The following is a 20,440-nucleotide window of genomic DNA, read 5'->3' on the forward strand; positions in this document are numbered from 1 at the left end:
ATTCAGACTATAACTACACTTTTAATGTCTTGGAAAAAGCTGTAGTATTACGGGAATAAGGTTATAATGTATAATAAATGTTATTGTGCAAGAAAACTGGTTTGTTTTGAGGAAAGAAGCACATCTTTCTAACAACAAAGACGTAAGTGTTGTGTCATCTATAAAATATATTGTAATATTTTATTGTAATGTTTTATTTATTTATACAAAAACATATTTTAAACAAGACGACACAGTCAGTGGGCATATCTACAAGAGATAAAAAGAAACAGCTCATTAAATATGCTCATCTCTTCTGTGCCCCGAAGGATATTTCCACACAATATTTAATCCAAATCTATGATTAGTTTGTTTTACCATCTGGAACTACACATACAGAAACCCAGACACAAACCAGACAGACAGGAGACATCATATAACCGCCAACTCTGTCAGTTGGCAGAAGAAACATTAATTACTATTAATACTATTATAATGCAGCAGATAACTGAAATAATCTTTCAAATGGTGATGCAAGCACCAAATTTGGCACAAATACACCTTCAACACTACCTTTTTGAAAAGGCAGAGTATCCACTTGAATTTTCAAAAGGCAGCCAGGTTGGGGTCAATTGAATATTTACACAGGGGTCAAAATTAGAAGATGCTCCAGTCACATTGAAAACTATACCATATTATTTGTTTGATCACAAAGATTCCAAAAAGGTATAGTTTGGACTATCTGTGACTGAATGTCATGGAGTTATGGGGTAATAACCACAAGAATGGTAGGAAAGGTCAGTTTCAGTTTGTACAGGGTCAAAAATTAAAGTTGCTGTAATTTTAGAGAAAAAAAAATGCAAATTATTGGTTAAGTTAATAGGTATTTAAAAAGGAATAGCTTGCACCATGTGTGATGCTTAGTTATCATGTTATGGAGTACTTCACTTCATAGACGCCAATGGATGTCAATATTGTTTAACCATTACTTTGCAGGCCAAGCATTCAACACAGTCAAAACTATTCCATTCATGAATTACACTCAACAAAAATATAAACGCAACACTTTTGGTTTTGCTCCCATTTTGTATGAGATGAACTCAAAGATCTAAAACTTTTTCCACATACACAATATCACCATTTCCCTCAAATATTGTACACAAACCAGTCTAAATCTGTGATAGTGAGCACTTCTCCTTTGCTGAGATAATCCATCCCACCTCACAGGTGTGCCATATCAAGATGCTGATTAGACACCATGATTAGTGCACAGGTGTGCCTTAGACTGCCCACAATAAAAGGCCACTCTGAAAGGTGCAGTTTTATCACACAGCACAATGCCACAGATGTCGCAAGATTTGAGGGAGTGTGCAGTTGGCATGCTGACAGCAGGAATGTCAACCAGAGCTGTTGCTTGTGTATTGAATGTTCATTTCTCTACCATAAGCCGTCTCCAAAGGCGTTTCAGAGAATTTGGCAGTACATCCAACCAGCCTCACAACCAGCAGACCACGTGTAACCACACCAGCCCAGGACCTCCACATCCAGCATGTTCACCTCCAAGATCGTCTGAGACCAGCCACTCGGACAGCTGCTGAAACAATCGGTTTGCATAACCAAAGAATTTCTGCACAAACTGTCAGAAACCGTCTCAGGGAAGCTCATCTGCATGCTCGTCATCCTCATCGGGGTCTCGACCTGACTCCAGTTCGTCGTCGTAACCGACTTGAGTGGGCAAATGCTCACATTCGCTGGCGTTTGGCACGTTGGAGAGGTGTTCTCTTCACGGATGAATCCCGGTTCACACTGTCCAGGGCAGATGGCAGACAGCGTGTGTGGCGTCGTGTGGGTGAGCAGTTTTCTGATGTCAATGTTGTGGATCGAGTGGCCCATGGTGGCGGTGGGGTTATGGTATGGGCAGGCATCTGTTATGGACGAAGAACACAGGTGCATTTTATTGATGGCATTTTGAATGCACAGAGATACCGTGACGAGATCCTGAGGCCCATTGTTGTGCCATACATCCAAGAACATCACCTCATGTTGCAGCAGGATAATGCACGGCCCCATGTTTCAAGGATCTGTACACAATTCTTGGAAGCTGAAAATGTCCCAGTTCTTGCATGGCCGGCATACTCACCGGACATGTCACCCATTGAGCATGTTTGGGATGCTCTGGACCGGCGTATACGACAGTGTGTACCAGTTCCTGCCAATATCCAGCAACTTCGCACAGCCATTGAAGAGGAGTGGACCAACATTCCACAGGCCACAATTGACAACCTGATCAACTCTATGCGAAGGAGATGTGTTGCACTGCATGAGGCAAATGGTGGTCACACCAGATACTGACTGGTATCCCCCCCCCAATAAAACAAAACTGCATCTTTCAGTTTTAGATCTTTGAGTTCATCTCATACAAAATGGGAGCAAAACCAAAAGTGTTGTGTTTATATTTTTGTTGAGTGTATTTTAGCTCAACCAATAATTCCCACCACTTTCCCCCAAAATTTTGACCCCTGTACCTTTCTTACCATTTTTGCTATTTTTTACCCAATAACTTCATATAATTCAGTCATAGATGGTCCAAACTATACCTTTTTAAAATTTTTATGATCAGACAAATAATACCTTTCAATATGATTGGAGCATTTTTAAATTTTGAACCCTGTGTAATTCTTCAAATGACCCCTACCTTGCCGCCTATTGAAAATTCAAGTGGACACTCTGCGTAATGTCTAAGGAGTATTTCTGCATCATCATTTGAAGGATTCCTCTGTAAATATTCTCTTATCTGCTGCACTATTAATATATGAGTGTTAATAATCAAAGAGGATAGTTTAGAGGCAAAGTGAGAGAGAGCTGAGGTTGAAATGTTATGTGTATGTACACAAGAGGGATGCAGGGTATATAGGGAGAAGGATGCTGAGGGTTGCTGGGTAGGAGGAGAAGATGGAAGCCAAAGAGGATGTTTATGGATTTTGGAAGGCAGAACATGCAACAAGATATTTCTAGAATTTATTTCTTGTCTAATTTACTTTAAATTGAATTGTCAATGACATTTATCCCCGCTGGGTGAAGAAGAATGAAGGCGGGTGTGAGAGAGCGTGAGGAGAGACAGCAACAGAGAGAGAGAGAGAGAGAGAGAGAGAAAACCACATCATCAACATACAGCAGGTAGTTAAGCCAATCACTTCTCTCCTCCCTTCGCCTCTCTCACCCCTTATTGGTGGAGGCTGCAGCGATGCTGGCGGATAGATGCTCTCCTCCTCACTGTCCCCCCTCCTCCCACAGATCTGATTCCTCAACCAGCCTGGTGCTGCTGCTGCAAGCTGCCGGTGTTGCCGTGACGATGGTATCCTCCCCCCCACTGAGGCTCACTGCAAAGAGAAGGAAGCGAGACGTTATCATGACGCGGAGGAAAACAGAAACACACCCACACGTCCGCTGACCGGCTGCATCTGAGGGAAACATGGTGAGTACAGGATGGATGGATGCTTAGAGATGAGAAATGGTGGAGTGAGAGAGGATGAAGGAGATGAGGATGGACAGACTGCAGCAGGAAGGAGGGAGGAGGATGAATGAAGGCAGATGTGCACTCGTTCACTGCGGTCACACAGCAAACGCAAATGTGTTAGTGTGCAGGCCTGCGTCTGTTAGCATCCGCTCAGCTAACACCAACAGGAGCTACGTCACTTCTGTGAACACAGAATGGGCTGATCTGCTTTGATTTTTCCCTGAATCCTTCTGACAGACAAAAAGGGGAAAAGATTTCCAATCAAAGCAGCAACCTGCAAATCCTACGTGTTGCTGCTGACCGATTAGAGTATTTCTTATTATTTGATGTGATCAACAGGCTAAAATGGTAAATGCATGTAAAGGTCAATGACAGGTTTTCATTTCATCATCAGGTTACCACGGCTCAGAGACGGGAAAAATCAAAATCAGAATCACTCAGTTCCCACTTTGGGTCCCGATTTGTTTTCGCTCCAAACGTAGTCCAAGTTTTGGGGCTTCATGTGTGTTTTTGATTGAAACGGAGAACAGAGAAACCAAAAGGCCCGATGTGAAGAACACATTTAGTGTTTGAATCAATAGGGGCTCTATGGTGGAAGGAGGGAAGGAAGGAAATAGAGGATGATGGAAAAGAAAATGAGGGTATAAAAGCTAGGTAGGGAGGGAAGGAAGGATGAAAAGCTCGGAAAGAGAGCAGGAAGGAATGAAGGAAAGGCTTAAAATGATGACGAAAAGAAGAAAGGACAAAAGAAGTGAAGAGATGAAGGATGGAAAGAATAAAGGGGAAAGGAAAGAAGTAAGTAAAGAATGAAAGAGGGAAGGAAAGAGAGAATGAACAAAGGAAGGAAATAATGAAAGAAGGGAGGAAGGCAAGACCAAAGGAGGGAATGAAAAAAACAGAGATCACATAAAGAAAGAAAAAGAAATGGTGGAAGGATGTAGGGAAGGAATGATGGGAGACAGGATGGAAGAAAAGCATAAAAGAATGGTAGAAGGATGAAGGAGGGAAGACACTGAGGGCAGGATGAAAAGAAGCAAAGGAAAGAGGGAATGAAGGAAAGACAGAAAGAATAAAAGGTGGATGGAAGGAAGTATAAAAGTGGGAAAGAAAGAAAGGAAGAAAGAAAGAGAGGGAAGGACAGATGAGTTTGTGTTGTGAGTTGTCAGTGACAGTTACAGCTGTCACCAGTGTCTCTCTCTCTCTCACACACACACACACACACACACACACACACACACACACACACACACACACACACACACACACACACACACACACACACACACACACACACACACACACTGGTTAATCTATCCTAAAGAGGACTCTTGTACCCTCTGTACATGTCCAAACCATGTGATAAATACCAATAAACACACACACACACACACACACACACACACACACACACACACACACACACACACACACACACACACACACACACACACACACAATCCCATAAAAATGTTCTGCATTTTACTGCAGTGTGTGTCTGTCTCCATTACCATCAAATGTGCATATTTCTGTCTGTATACATTATATATATATATATATATATATATATATATATATATATATATATATATATATATATATATATATATATATATATATATATATATATATATAAAATAAATAAATCAAAGAATATCGTGTGGTGTGAGTTTGATGTCAGGAAGTCTTTTTAAATCCCATGAAATAGACTGATGTATTGTAATAATCCTGAGCTCAGTACTTTGGGGGAGACAAGCGTTAAAATAGGATAATGGGCAACATCACAGGCAACTCATATGCATAATCCCTGCCTCGTTTATAAATAATTCATGAGAAAGTTCAGTTCACAATTTGCAGACAGATTCAATATATGCTAAATAAAATAGTAATTATTTCTCAAATGTGTCTCACTTATCCAACAAAATGTTTTTGGATTCCAAAACAAATATTTCCTGCTTTTCAATCAGGTAGATCCAGATATGTCTTGAAAAAAAATACCCTTTGATCTTTCTTTTATATTTTTTCCACCTTATGATGTCACAGAGGTCAGAGTAAAAAGTTTTGTGTCTGCCGTATTGTCTTGGATCAGGAGGTGATTTTGTCACATCTTCGGGATCCAGGTTATGAAATGAAACCGAAAGCATGTTTGTGGCATGAACCTTAAAAATCAAACAAATCTGTGTCAGGTATGAGGTAAACCTGTGAACTGGGACACTGAGGATGATTTCTGCGCTATGACGGCTAAATTTAGGCGTGGGGAGATTTTATTTATCTTTTTCTTGTGGGTGCCACCCCTCCCTGACTGTCTGTTACCATAGAAACCACAGTCTCTCTTGCTCCTTCCATCACTTTGAAGATATTTCGGTGACCTACATTATTTGCTCTTAGAAGCCGTTTAGGGGTTTATTGCTTGTCTTATATGCTCCTCCCCTTAACTGTGAAGTCTGGATCTGTCCACAAGTTAACATTGTGTGATAAAAGTTATCTGTCTGGTGGTTTTCTGTGTTCACACAATGTGTTTTCTTATCATGGGGTGGCCCTACTCCTTTAATCTCGGAGGGTCTACAGACAATTCCTTTGACTTCATGCTTGGTTTGTGCTCTGACATGAACTGTCAACTGTGGGACCTTATATGTAGACAGGTGTGTGCCTTTCCAAATCATGTCCAATCAACTGAATTTACCCCAGGTGGACTCCAATTAAACTGTCAAAACATCTCAAGGATGATCAGTAGAAACAGGAAGCACCTGAGCTCAATTTTGAGCTTCATGGCAAAGGCTGCGAATATTTATGCACATGTGATTTCTTTTAATGTTTAATAACATTGAAAAAAATGTCAAACGTTTTTCATGTTGTCATTATGGGGTACTGTGTGTAGGATTTTTTGGGGAAAAAAAGAATTTCATCTATTTTGGAATGAGGCTGTAACATGAAAAAAAAATGGGAAAAGCGCAGCACTGTGACTACTTTCTGGATGCACTGTAAAAGAGGCGCAGATTAGATTCAATAATATTTATAATATATCTGTGAAAAGCAAAACAATCAGAAAAATGTCACTGTAATCATAAGCCTGATTATGATGGCTCAGAAAGTCAAACGGTTCAAAGATGATTTTTGTTATCCATCTGCATCTGCTTTACCTAATCCTGATCCCCCTCTTTTGTCCTCAGGACTCAGTGGAGTCTGTCCTCAGTTTGACCCGTCAGTGAATTCAATTAACACAGAATCAGACTTAAAGAGGATTGGACCCCTGATTCAACACAAGAACGACTCTGTTTCCGGAGACATGCGTCGCTCTGGGAATACAAAAAGCAGAAACCACACAAAATGTGACATTTTAAATTTATGACTGAATATTTGCATTTGGAAAGAAAAATTTCCAGATGCTTTGCCACTTCCTCGTTCTCTTCTGGGAAAGTGAGCCACTTATTTTCTGCTTCTCACTGCAGAAACAACATGGATTTTTAAACGTGACCACTAGTGGCACTTACTTCTGAGCAGAGCCCACAGTTCGTACCAAAGACCACATTTGAATGTTTCTGCTCCTTGTTCTCCAATAAATGATGGAATAAAGGGTGATATGAGATGTTTGCAATAGCAAACTGATAAAAGAAGAAGAAAAGACTGTAGTTGAACAGCTAGTCCTTCCCTGCTGGCTGCATCGTGGAATACGGGGCGTGTTCGGAGGTTGAGCTCCCCGAGGCCGCCGGCTGCAGATGGAGGCCCACCAACACTCCCCAGATAGCAGCAGTGAGGAGTGCACCATCCTGGAGGCTCCACCTGGGAAAAACACCTGCTTGCTACATGTAGGAAAGGTAGGTGCCTTATGGAACATGAGGGTATCTTGTAGGCGGGTTGGAGAATAGGAGAATTTTCTGTTTTTTAGATTAGATTAGATTAGAATCAATTAGATAGAACTTTATTGATCCATTGGGAAGACTCCCTCAGAGAAATTGAGGTTCCAGCAGTATTGTATGACAGCACAGAGGGTAAGAAGCACACAGAGTATCAAAAGTAAAAATAAAAAACAATTTGCAAAATGTGAATACAATATAAATACTATAAATACTGCTCACTACTGGCTTACTGGCTACTACTGTTCCTCTCCTTCCCGTCCCGTGTCTTCCCGTTAGTGTAGTCCATTTGACTGGGACTCTGCTCTTCACCACTTGATTGTTTATTCAACTATTAATTAATGTGATTGCACTCAATATGTATACAGTTGTATACAGCAATATTTCTGTCCCTCCATGTTTTGACAATTCCTTGTGTGCTTTTGTTTTATTTGTTGATATGGCCAAAGCAAATGGTCACGCCATTGAGTCTGGTCTCCTTTAGGGAGTTTTTCATTACCATTGTTGCCATTCTTCCAGGGGTACCCAAGGATCCTCTAAGAAGACCTAGAAGCAAAGACATCCAGGCTTCACCTTAGGTCACTGGTTAATATCCAAGCCTCACAATCTTACAGAAAGACAGGAAGCACCAGGAACCAGAGGTGGGAGTAAGTCATTGTCAAGTCATTCTCAAGTCATCAACCTGCAAGTCCCAAGTCAATGACTTGAGCGTGACTTGATGGTGACTTACTCCCACCTTTGCCTGGAACCAAAACACTTGGACCTTTGTTCTTCTGCAAAGAAACACCTCTGTTGAGCAATCTCATGATTCCTCACAGGCATTTCTCGATTTCAAAGGTTGAAGACCCAGAGGCATGAACATCCTCCAGGATTTGAATGAAAATACCATATTGTAATTGAATAGTAAATGGACTGTATTTCTATTATGTTTTTCCGTCTGATGCAGACACTTAAAGCGCTTTACATTGACATTCTCCAAAAAGACCATGTACCAAAGACATCCAGTCATCACCTTAGGTTAATGGTTAGTGCTCAAATCTCGCAGTCAGGTAGTAAGACACATGTAGAACTGAGGATCTTCTCAAATTTGGAGAAAAACCTCAAACAACAAAGTGATGTTCCTGAAAACAGAATCTCAGTGGAACAAGAACAGCTCCTTGGTGGAGGTTCTGGAATGTAGGAGAACTGGAAGCTGAACAGGGACAGAAGTATCAAAGCAACTGTACTGGGTTCTGTATCAACCCTTCCCCCCCAACAAGCAATGCCTGCTGAAACAGTTTCCAGTTTCATCAAGTAAAACCATTGTGCAAGCATACTGTACAAGTTCCTGCCCAGACATGATGACATCATCATTTGTTCACTTCTGCTAATTTAATGTGAACCAAATGTTTTGTTTGTTTGTTTGTTTGTTTGTTTGTTTGTTTTTTTACTGAAATGCACCAACATTTGTTGGGTTTCATAATTTACTGTTTAAAGTTGACAGAATTTAATAATAATAATAATACATTTCTGACATATGTTTTGGTCCTACTCACTTACAGGTGACCCAGCTCTACTGTTCGGCCTGTGAGTGTGCTTTGTGTGAGGACTGCGTGTCAGGGGACCATGCAGACCACCCAAAGGTGCCCCTCAGCCAGGTGCTGGAAGAGCACCGTGGCACCCTCCAGGAGAGGCTGGATGCTGTGAAGAATAGGTAACGTTAAAAAAAAAAACTAGGATCTCTAAGGTTTGAATTTGATTTTTAAACACAAAATTTATTAAAGACTGGATTTGTTATGCAGGATCCCTCAGATTTCAGGCTCTCTGTCCTTGGTTAAGGAGATCCTCGAACAGCTGACCAACCAGAGAGCTTCTATCGAAGAGGACATCCAATCAAGTTTTGAAGATTTGCACAAACAGCTGGATGTGAGGAAGAGTGTCCTGTTGATGGAGCTGGAGGTCACATGTGGACTCAAACAGAAGGTGTGTGCATATCACACTTTTGGTGGTGTAAAATCTACTGTTGGTATCAGCAGTCTCTCTCCTTGTCCAGGTTCTTCAGGCTCAAGTGCAGAGCCTCTTCCGTGGAGAGGAGGACTTGACAGCCACCTGTGTACAGGCGGAGGAGGTTCTGGATGGTGAGGTGTGTGCAGCAAGTCTGCAGGCTGAACAGACTCTGAAAGAGAGACTAGGGGAGCTAGCCAGCCTCGGCCTCCCATGCCAGCCAGAGGAGAACGACCAACTGGACCTCATGATGGAAACCGATGGGCTGAGGAAGTCCATCCACAACCTGGGGACCATTGTGACAACCAGGTCAGAGCAAGAATGAGATTCAAGTTCTGTGACTCAGATGTTCTCATATCAGTACCTCGAGAGTAGAACTCAGAACCTCAATACTAGAGCCTGACTAATATATCAGTTAGCCATCATATCAGCCAATATAAGCCTGCCACAAACATATCGTATTGTTATTTTTGCTTATGTGAAAACTTTTATTTTATAAAAACAAGGATGCAGAAAAACACTTTGACTGTTGGAAATTGTGTCATTATGTAGTTTCTCGAATTGCGGTCTATACAATGCTGCCAAGCATAGCTGGGACCCCAGCACCCCTTGGTCACATTATCTACAAGAGACAGTGGCAAAGTGACCAACTGCTATTCATTTTCTACCAGAGTGGGTATTTTACAGTTAGAAGTGGTCACTATGTCATCAGGTAGCTGGGTCCAAAATATATGAGAAGCTATTTTATGCAAATATTAAGCGATGCGATATGGCGACTGCCAATCTGAGTGAAAGCAGCGTGACAGCAGTGTGACATGCATTGGTTGGCTATGTTTATCACAATTTAAAGCCTCAAATTTGTGTCACAAGGGTTTGGTAACAAATTCTTAGGAATCATAAACATTTTTTAGAAATATTGGTAGATATATCTACCAATAGAGCATGAAATTATGTGAATAATTGGTAATGTTATTCTTTTTAATGCCTTGACGTCACAGGCTTTACACTCTGGCCTTTTAAACATCATACAATATGTAGTACTGCCCTCTAACTCAACCCTCTTCTTCTTCTTCAGTGCTGTGGCAAGCCAAAGTGAGGCCATGGGTGCAGGCCTGGAGCAGTGCATTGTGGGATATCCTTCCTCTGTTACTATAGTGACCAGGGATAAAACAGGTGGCGCTTGCAAGAGTGGCAACGCGATTCTGTCAGCAGAGGTACATATAGGCCCAAATTTAGTTCTACAAGCAAAGCATTATACTTCAACAAACAGTGGTCACCATGGTGCCCCCCAGACCTCAGCTTTGGAATGGAAAAACTGATAAACAAGCTAATTTCAAGCTACACATAACTTCAAAACCACATATATGTTGTCTGTTATATGTTTGCTCTTGACATATAAGGATCTGAATGGTTTTGCATCCACTTATCTTTCAGAACCTGGCAAGCCTTATGTGCCTGCTCATAATAGGAAGTTATGATGATGGTGGGATGTAGAGCTTTTGCTTATGGTACCCCTAGTTTGTGGAACATCCTGCCTATGGATATTAGAATGTTCATAATCTTCAATCTCAATTATTCATCCAGGTATTCACACCAGATGGCAGCATAGTCGATGGCGAAATACTTGACCACAAAAATGGAACTTATGAGTTTGTGTATACGGTGCCAAAAGAAGGTGATTTCTCATTGGCTCTCCGTCTGTATGACCAACACATCAAAGGAAGTCCCTTCAGACTGACCGTCACCAGAGCTTCAGAAGTCGAGGTAATCATGACATTCAAGAAACAAGAACAATATTCTTCAGAACATGTCTAATGGCTGAAGCTTCTTTCATTGCTGTCTCTTCAGGTGTCTCCATCCACCACAACAGCCACCAACTCAGCAGCCAATGCCACTCCATCCACGGGCTCCTCTGAAGGGGCTAAGAGACGAGGGAAGTCCCCCGGACAGAAGAAGAAGGGCTCCAAGAGGGCCAGCAGTGCTCTGGGTACCCCTCGACGCAAAACCCAAAACCCAATAGAAGATGACCTCATCTTTAGGATTGGTGAGAAAATCTGAGAAAAAATACTTTAAATAAAATGTATCAATGTTGCAAAATTGTTTGTCTTGACTAGAGGTGGACCTGGTCCAAAATATTCTTGAAGATAATCAGACCCAACCTCAAAAGAATATGAACCCAAGATGTTTGAACATTGAAGTATCATGTTGAAAAAAGAGCTGAGACAAAATGTGAGACTCTTGATTTACACGCCTATCATCACCTATGATCATGAACTTGTGCAAGCGGCGGAAATTAGATTCCTCAAAAGGATACAGCTGAGGTGGTTCGGCATGAGGTGAGGATGCCATTGGCCATCTCCCTAGGGAGGTCTTCCAGGCACATCCAACTGGGGCGAGACCCTAGGGAAACCCCAGGACACACTGGCAGGATTATATCACCCAGTTGTCTTAGGAACACCCCAGCATCCTCCAGGAAGCATTATAGGACTTGGTTAAGGATAGGGAACTATGGATTGAGCTTCTTGGTCTCCTGCCCCCACGACCTGGACATGAATAAGCAAAAGAAAATGAATGAATGAATGAGCTTTGAGCAACACTGAGTCCAATAATCTCAAATAAAACATGTTTTGGGACCAGGCAGATTCAAATGCTCACTGAGGCATCTTTGAAGAGGCCAATTGTCATAAGAATGTGATAATTATATTTATGTAGATTTCTGCTAAAATCTGACTAAAATGGGAAACATAAGATTGGCAGCATGCCATTTTTTATTTTGCTACTCTATCATCTCTAGGAACAAAGGGGAGGAACAAAGGAGAGTTTACCAACCTTCAAGGAGTGGCTGCTTCCCCTAATGACAGAATTATAATTGCTGACAGCAACAACCAGTGTGTACAGGTAAAAAACATGCACAGTTGTACTTTTATAGAGGTCTTCACACTCTGAAACTTCAAAGGTTCACCACAAAATCACGTTTTAGTCACTGTAACATGAGGACATCTTAAGAAACTGTGAACATCTTTTGAAAAGGCATCACTGAGGTTTAGAAATTGAAGATATTTCCTGCAGAATTTCATTTTTGTCTCTCACTTTGTCGCACCAATCCAGATTTTTTCCAACCAGGGTGAGTTTAAGAGTAGATTTGGAGTACGGGGGCGGTCTCCAGGGCAATTGCAACGGCCTACAGGTGTGGCTGTACATCCCAGTGGTGACATCATCATTGCTGACTATGATAACAAGTGGGTCAGCATCTTCTCCTGTGAGGGAAAATTCAAGGTAGGCATATCTTTGAACATGTTGGTTCTGTTGTTACAGTGTGTAAATAGTCGATGGACAGTTGCAACACTTGCTGGTGATCTTTTCCATCCATCAGGCAAAGCTTGGCTCTGGTAGGCTGATGGGACCAAAGGGCGTGTCCGTGGATCAGAATGGTCATGTGATTGTAGTGGACAACAAGGCGTGTACCGTCTTCATCTTCCAGCTCACCGGAAAACTCATTACTAAGTTTGGTAAACGAGGCAATGGCGACAAACAGTTTGCAGGTACCACGCACATGTATGACTTTGGTTTCAACGCTGAGATAACTTAGATGCCCAATCACAAACTAAAATTTGTTGACTAGTCATGTGACATTGTCCGGTTTTATAAGGTTCTAATCCACTGAAATATAAACTGGTCACAGAGAAAGTCAGTTGTAAGACAAGCAATTTATGCAAATACCAATGAGTGACAAATTAAATAAATAGTTTCTTCGTAAGGTGTTTGGCCATCAAGTGAACAGCTTCAATGCAACTTGGCATTGACTCTACAAGTGTCTAGAACTCTGAGTGATAGAGCACCATTCTTCCGAAAGACCTTCACTCAACTGGTGCTGATGGTGGTGGAAAGCACTGTCAAACTTGCAAGTCCATAATCTCAAATAGGTGTCCAAGAAAAACCTGAAATTGCTGTAGCAAATAACAGGTTCAGTTTCTATCCTCTGGTTCTTCAGGTCCACATTTTGCAGCAGTGAACAAGAACAACGAGATAATTGTGACCGATTTCCACAACCATTCCGTCAAGGTACTGACCGGAGCATTTATGTGCTTTCATTGTGTTGCCTCCAGAATGTTTTTTCTTGACAACATACTATCACTTGTTATACCTCAAAAGGGCACAAGAATGACACATGCTACTCTATCTTCTTGTCTTGGTAGGTTTTTACTCTGGAGGGAGAGCTCGTGTTAAAGTTTGGCTCTAATGGTGAGGGAAATGGCCAGTTCAATGCTCCCACTGGTGTCGCTGTGGACATTAACGGAAACATCATTGTAGCTGACTGGGGCAACAGCAGAATACAGGTACTCTTTCATTAATTATTCAAGAAAATCCTAAACTGTAGTGGTGTTTGTCAACTCAAGAGATTTTTGCTAGATATTCAGTTGTTCAGTTCTTCTTGTCCTGGTGATTCCAAGGCCATTCAAGGCCATGTTTTCTTGGGAATTTTATGTTACTGTAAATGGCATTGGTGTCCTTGGACAAGACATTTCATCTGCATTGTCTCAGTCCTCCTGGGTGTAATGGATACCAGCCTTGGTTGGGGAAGTAACCTGCATCAGTCTAGCATCCCATCCAGGGAGAAGTGTAGACTGTCTGTCATGCACTTCATCCCATAGAATCTGGGGATAAGCACCACCACCAATGGGCCTATATAGGATTTATTTACTCTCCAAACATGATTAATAATCTCTGTCTAACCTTTTCCAGGTGTTTGACGGCAGTGGTTCCTTCCTGTCCTACATCAACACTTCAGCGGATCCTCTCTATGGTCCACAGGGACTGGCTCTGACCTCAGATGGACACGTCGTCGTTGCAGATTCTGGAAACCACTGTTTCAAAGTCTATCGCTACCTACAATGATGGAAGGATGGGCGGAGAGAAGGTGGAGAGTCTGGAGAGCTGGTCATAGAAGGAGATATGGTGCACAATACCACAGTATTGGAATTATTGCATGAACATCTGCCTGTAATTCTAGACAGAACAACTAACAAAGAAGACTTGAACCAACACTACATCACGAGAACAACTATGGAAAACTGAATTTGGATTTCCAAATTGACGTCATTCATGGAACAAGTCAGGTTGTGAGAAAAGTGAACTGGGGTTTAGAGGGTACAGACTTTGGAGCCATAACCTTTTAAAATGCAAAGCTACACAATGTGTTGGAAAATGGAAGGTGATACTTGCAAACATTGCAGAGTGAAAAGTTGGACTGATGACATTCTCCCAATTGGGATACAGTAATGGGGAAGAGAAGATTAAAAACAATCATACACCAATGGATTAAAGATGTCAAATTCTGGGAACTATCCTTTTCTTCCAGTCTACCTTTGATAGAACAGTGAAACAATGAATGAAGAAGAGAACAGAAGGGTACATGGTGAAGAAAAAAGTCTTAAATGATGGTTGAAGAGATCAAAGATGGTGTGACTGAAGAAATACAGGTTGGTGTTTTTGAAGTGAATAGCCGAGTGACTGCAGGTTTTTTAATGTTCTGCCTTCTCGTGTTGTATGTAAGAGACAAAATAATGGCAATGAGCTAAAACAAGTTTGTGTCTTGGTCTGACATTATTTGAACATCTGAGTGTGTAAAAGATTCGTACGGATGCTGTTCCGTACAGCGTTTACATTTAGAAGAAGACAAATTGTAACAGTAAGTGTAATGTAACTCAAAATGCCATCTCTCACCAGCTAGTAGCTAACATTAACTACCAAATGTTAATGTACTAAGATTGAAACAACCTGAGCTCACACCAAGTTTGTGATGGTATCACGAAAAGTGATTTAATCTATTAGTTTGTGAGACTGTCACGAAATATAGTAGATTTTCGTTTGGGTTATTCAGCGACGGGTAACCATGTCATGAAAATGTAATACATTTCGTGACGGTATCATAAAAAAAAAAGTGAGACTGGGCTGGTTTGAAACTCGGACACAAGTAGAAAACTATTATTGTATTGTGAAGATATGAGGAATCAATGTATAAAAGAGGATGGTCACAACATTTAGAATTAAACCCCAAAATTTGTATTGACACTCAAAGTCCAAAATGGTTGATGGCTGCTAGCTAGTTGTGTCACATGATTATTTGCTACAGGAACATAAATATCTTAAAAGAGAATCACGGTGGTTTACAGGCATTTTTAACAAAATAATAAGCAGGACTAACACATTTCTTTAAAATAATTAGTTAATTTTTTCTGGGTTGTGATTAAACCAGCTACTTAGCACAGATCTTTTGCTACAACAGCTAGCCAAGCTAGCTAGCTTGGCTAGTATGTTGCCTGTTTGCAGTGGCGCTTTACAATAGCTGCCTTTGCAAAAAAGATTAATTTTGCCAGTATATGTTAATTGATTCCTGATTATCCACTGCCCAGTTTCTGCTTTTGCAAAATAATTTAAATGAACTTTCTTTTAGCGAGTAAATTCCAACACAGAATAATTGCAATTGAAATTCATGTAAATTCCGACTGTGACAAGCCAGTTTAAAAGAAAAAGAAAAACACTAATGAATTAAAAAAAAAATAATTGGGGGTTATACTTTATACAGGCTTAAAACCTTTTGAATGTAACTTGAATGAAGATGGTGCGTTTTCTAAATTTACCTTTGGAATGACCACTTTTAACCCATTGTCATTGTATGTCTGAATAGAGAATGCCTTTTTGGGATATGTTTATTTTCTTTTTTTTTTAGTGAGTAGATTCATCCTTAAAAATGATTGCTTGTCTTGGTTTAAAATGATTGATTGGCATACAAAGAATATAACTTCCTATGAAAGTTTGGTTTGATTGTTATATTTTTCCTGAAAAATTTGTTGGAACAAGAAAATCTATGAATTTATCCTATATATTTGTGGAAAAATACATTTAATAATGCCATCTTCAAATAAATCAGTATATATGAAATGAGTAATACTTCTTGATTTTGCTAAGTAAAGATTTCAGAATGAAAATCTCCAGTGTTCTGACTAATAATCAGTGATTTAAGATGCTTTAATAGTTGCTGTTGCTTGCTGGTACATTTCCACTTATTCCACCAAGTCAGAAAAAAGATACCTCATTGTTCTAGAAGCATGCTACTGTATTATATACTTGTTAATATGAAAAATAGCACTCCTGTTTTTATTTTCTTGTTTAAAATTTTATTTCACGTTAAAAACGGATGCTAATTACCATAGCATTGCAGCAAATAACACGAAACAAGTGTGAAACTGCAAAGAATTTCAGATTAGTCTTGGAAATCAACAATTACATGAAAAATGCAAAACATTATCCATGGCAAATCCTTAAAAAATACAAGCAAGAGGGTCATTTTTGTTACTTTCATTAGCTCCCACAGAGTTTGCATGGAGAAAGTACAGTGGACAACGGTTCCAAATTAAAACAACACCACAAAATATAGAAAACACTTATACAAATATTACATACAAATATAATCTGCAGCACACATAATTTAATCTGACAACACATCTGAGGGAAAATTCACATAACACATGTAAAAACAGACACATTGCAAGTAGATACAACAAAGTGGAAGTACTACCAATGCAAAAAGAGGTTTGTGCCTGGAGGACTTTTACTGACAGTTTGATGTATCAATGCTTTATCTTTGGGCTGTAACTCCTACCTACGTGGTTGACAGAGCTGAGTAAGTTTATAAAGGATTATTAGTCAAGCAAGTGAGGTTAATAATTCATTTATTATATGGCTATATATATATATATATATATATATATATATATATATATATATATATATATATATATATATATATATATATAAACACGCAAACTTACGGTATCGCCCGAATATGAAAGCTGCTGACGGTTTTGGTCTCGTAGTCACCTTGTGTCATCTCCGTGAAGAATTTTCTTAAAAGATGTTCAGGTTAGCTGGTAAGCTTTCAATCTGTGTGTTTTATTCCGATGATGTTTTGATATTTATGGTGTGTGTTCATGTCCGAGTTGGTTTTTCTAATTGTGTTTTTAGCTTTCTGGTTTGTAACAAATATGATCCGCGATCCGGACCAATTGTCATAGTAGTGCTCTGATATGGGAAAATATCAGACCGAAAATCGAGCCAATGAGTGCACACGTAGTGTCATACCCATATAATAATATATTTTACGAGGTCTGTCAATAAAGTATAGGTCCTTTTTATTTTTTTCAAAAACTATATGGATTTCATTCATATGTTTTTACGTCAGACATGCTTGAACTCTCCTGCGCATGCGTGAGTTTTTCCACGCCTGTCGGTGACGTCATTCGCCTGTGAGCACTCCTTGTGGGAGGAGTCGTCCAGCCCCTCGTCGGAATTCCTTTGTCTGAGAAGTTGCTGAGAGACTGGCGCTTTGTTTGATCAAAATTTTTTCTAAACCTGTGAGGCACATCGAAGTGGACACGGTTCGAAAAATTAAGCTGGTTTTCAGTGAAAATTTTAACAGCTGATGAGAGATTTTGAGGTGATACTGTCGCTTTAAGGACTTCCCACGGAGCGAGACGTCGCGCAGCGCTCCCAGGCGCCGTCGTCAGCCTGTTTCAAGCTGAAAACCTCCACATTTCAGGCTGTATTGATCCAGGACGTTGTGAGAGAACAGAGAAGTTTCAGAAGAAGTCGGTTTCAGCATTTTATCCAGATATTCCACTGTTAAAGGAGATTTTTTTTAATGAAAGACGTGCGGACGGGTCCGCGCGTCGGGACGAAGCCGGCGCGGTGCGGCGGCACAGGAAAAACACCTCCGTGTTGATAACCATTTGTAAAATCCAGGCGGCTTTTGATGGCTTTCAGTGGGAGTGAGTATATGAGAAATTCCGTGGGAAGTCCTTAAAGCGACAGTATCACCTCAAAATCTCTCATCAGCCATTAAAATTTTCACCTAAAACCAGCTTAATTTTTCGAACCGTGTCCACTTTGATGTGCCTCACAGGTTTAGAAAAAATTTTGATCAAACAAAGCGCCAGTCTCTCAGCAACTTCTCAGACAAAGGAATTCCGACGAGGGGCTGGACGACTCCTCCCACAAGGAGTGTTCACAGGCGAATGACGTCACCGACAGGCGTGGAAAAACTCACGCATGGGTACGAGGGTTCAAGCATGTCTGACGTAAAAACATATGAATGAAATCCATATAGTTTTTGAAAAAAATAAAAAGGACCTATACTTTATTGACAGCCTTCGTATTAGTGATTTTAATCTGAAGTTAGTTGTCATTTATTGACTGTATTGAACAGTGTCCTTTAGGCGGAAACCTCTTTTTGTGTTATTAGTAGTTTGTGTTGATGCAACTACTTATTGTACACTTGATGCAGGTGTTTGTTTATTTGTTTGTTTGGATCTGTAAGCATTTTCTTTATTTGCTAGAGTTGTCTTTATTTGGAAGTGTTGTCGCCTCTATCGGCCACCATAAGGGTGATTTCCATTGCTCTCTGTCAGTCTTTATTGTTGCAGCAATACAAAAAGAAAAAGAAAAAATAACAGCAACAAACACATTCTGTGTTCATAATTCTATTATTAGGAAAGTGTCTAATTTATATTTATGTATTTTTGTCTGTATTTATTTATTTAATTTATTTGCCACATTTTTTGCATTTGGCCATTTAACAGTTTCTCTCTGAACGGTTGATTGTTTTCCACCATGTGCATTGAAATTCTTAAGTGCCCATTACACTTCATTTTTGTACATTTCAACTCATGTTTTATCTTAATATAACTCTTTTTGTTTTGTGCGTGCAGAGATGATAACTTGTTCCCACATGCTAACGTTTACTCAATATACTGACCTTGTGGCTGTGAATACAGCACTTAAAAAAAAAAAAACTTAAATAATATTGAAGTACCAACATTATAAACCATGAGCTGCGACTGTCCTGGATGTTTTTATTTTGAAATGTCAACATAATCTGTTGTGGAAAGATGATGTTAGCAATGAGCTAACAAAGTAGATGGTTTCTACTGTAATGCTAACGATAGCATAACAGCTATCAACAAGCTGAAGTTATCTTCAAATAAAAAGTCATAGATAAAAAAGAAAACTGTACTTTATTTGTAGCATTACATGGTGTTTTTTCAAATTTACACTTGCAGCTACCTTGGAAAATGTCAACAAAAATTTTAATAGAAAATTCAAAAGTTTTTTGGGTGATCTTTACTGCTACAAGAGAATCCTAGCAGTTGTCATACATGGAATGTTTCAGCATTAATGTGATCGCATATGAATGTTATTTTTAATGTACACTGAAAAAAGAACCAACTTAAAAAAGCATTACAGTTGGTAAAACCTGAATTTTGTATTAAAACTCAGGTTGCACCAACTGTAATGTTTTTTTTTAAGTTGGTTCAACTGTTCTATTTTTTCAGTGTAGGAATGGAATTGCCTTTATTTGAAATCATTTAGATCATTTAAAACATGAAACTTTTAGTTTTAACACACACATTTTAGGGAACTTGATGAAAAAATCTTACAAAAGAACATGTATTCGGTCAGGTGGTCGTCAAAGATGATTTCCATATATTACTGAATGTACTTCTCAAAATAGACCATTAGGGGAAAAAAATCCTTTATAATGGAACATTTTTCTTCTTTACACCATGTGGTGAACAATAATGCATTTTTTTTTTCTCACCAATGAATGGATGTGTTTTAAAAATCTTGATTACTTTATTACACTGTTGACTGCTCATTCTCTGTATTTACCGCCGTGTCTGTTCGCTGTTATTGCCTGTCTTTTAATATTCACATTCACTCAACCCAAAAATAAAATGTCTTGGTTCCTAAATCTTCCTGTGGTTTGGCGCGGTGAAGAGTCTGTGCATGTTCACTGCACTACATTCTTTGCATTCTATGGGCTGAAATAATTCAATTCATGCATAGTATAGTGTTGTGTACTGTGGTATAGTATAGCATAGCATAGCGTAGTATAACAGTGTAGCACCGCAGTGCATAATGTGCTGTACTGAGGTGTAGTATGCTATAATATTGTATAGTGTAGCACAGCCAAGCATAGTACAGTCTACCATAATGTAGCGTAGCATAGCATAGCATAGTGTAGCATATTGTGATGTTGAGCAAAGTGATA

General features: G+C 39.8%; 1 protein-coding gene and 1 long non-coding RNA gene across 2 annotated transcripts; both read left to right on the forward strand.

Moving 5' to 3' along the window:
- The first annotated feature begins 13 nt into the window (after positions 1-13).
- LOC117505507 lies at positions 14-20,140 on the forward strand. The gene is made up of 3 exons (XR_004559092.1): positions 14-26; positions 4,565-4,572; positions 19,696-20,140. It is a non-coding gene; the product is annotated as an uncharacterized LOC117505507 (long non-coding RNA).
- On the forward strand, positions 6,991-14,290 carry trim2b (tripartite motif containing 2b). The gene is made up of 13 exons (XM_034165135.1): positions 6,991-7,308; positions 8,889-9,040; positions 9,129-9,309; positions 9,380-9,639; positions 10,406-10,544; positions 10,915-11,094; positions 11,179-11,374; positions 12,125-12,228; positions 12,439-12,606; positions 12,704-12,872; positions 13,322-13,392; positions 13,527-13,667; positions 14,074-14,290. The coding sequence occupies exons 1-13, from the start codon at positions 7,210-7,212 to the stop codon at positions 14,224-14,226; spliced, it is 2,013 nt and encodes a 670-aa protein (XP_034021026.1). The 5' UTR covers positions 6,991-7,209; the 3' UTR covers positions 14,227-14,290.
- Positions 20,141-20,440: the final 300 nt, after the last annotated feature.

Source organism: Thalassophryne amazonica, chromosome 23 (assembly GCF_902500255.1).
Source record: "Thalassophryne amazonica chromosome 23, fThaAma1.1, whole genome shotgun sequence".
NCBI classification, from domain to species: Eukaryota; Metazoa; Chordata; class Actinopteri; order Batrachoidiformes; family Batrachoididae; genus Thalassophryne; species Thalassophryne amazonica.

Bases quoted from the DNA above. Each gene is read 5' to 3' on its own strand.
- trim2b (XM_034165135.1), top strand. From the start codon at position 7,210: ATGGAGGCCCACCAACACTCCCCAGATAGCAGCAGTGAGGAGTGCACC. The intron at 7,309-8,888 runs GTAGGTGCCTTA...ACTCACTTACAG, and splicing joins GCTTGCTACATGTAGGAAAG to GTGACCCAGCTCTACTGTTC. The intron at 11,375-12,124 runs GTGAGAAAATCT...TATCATCTCTAG, and splicing joins TGACCTCATCTTTAGGATTG to GAACAAAGGGGAGGAACAAA.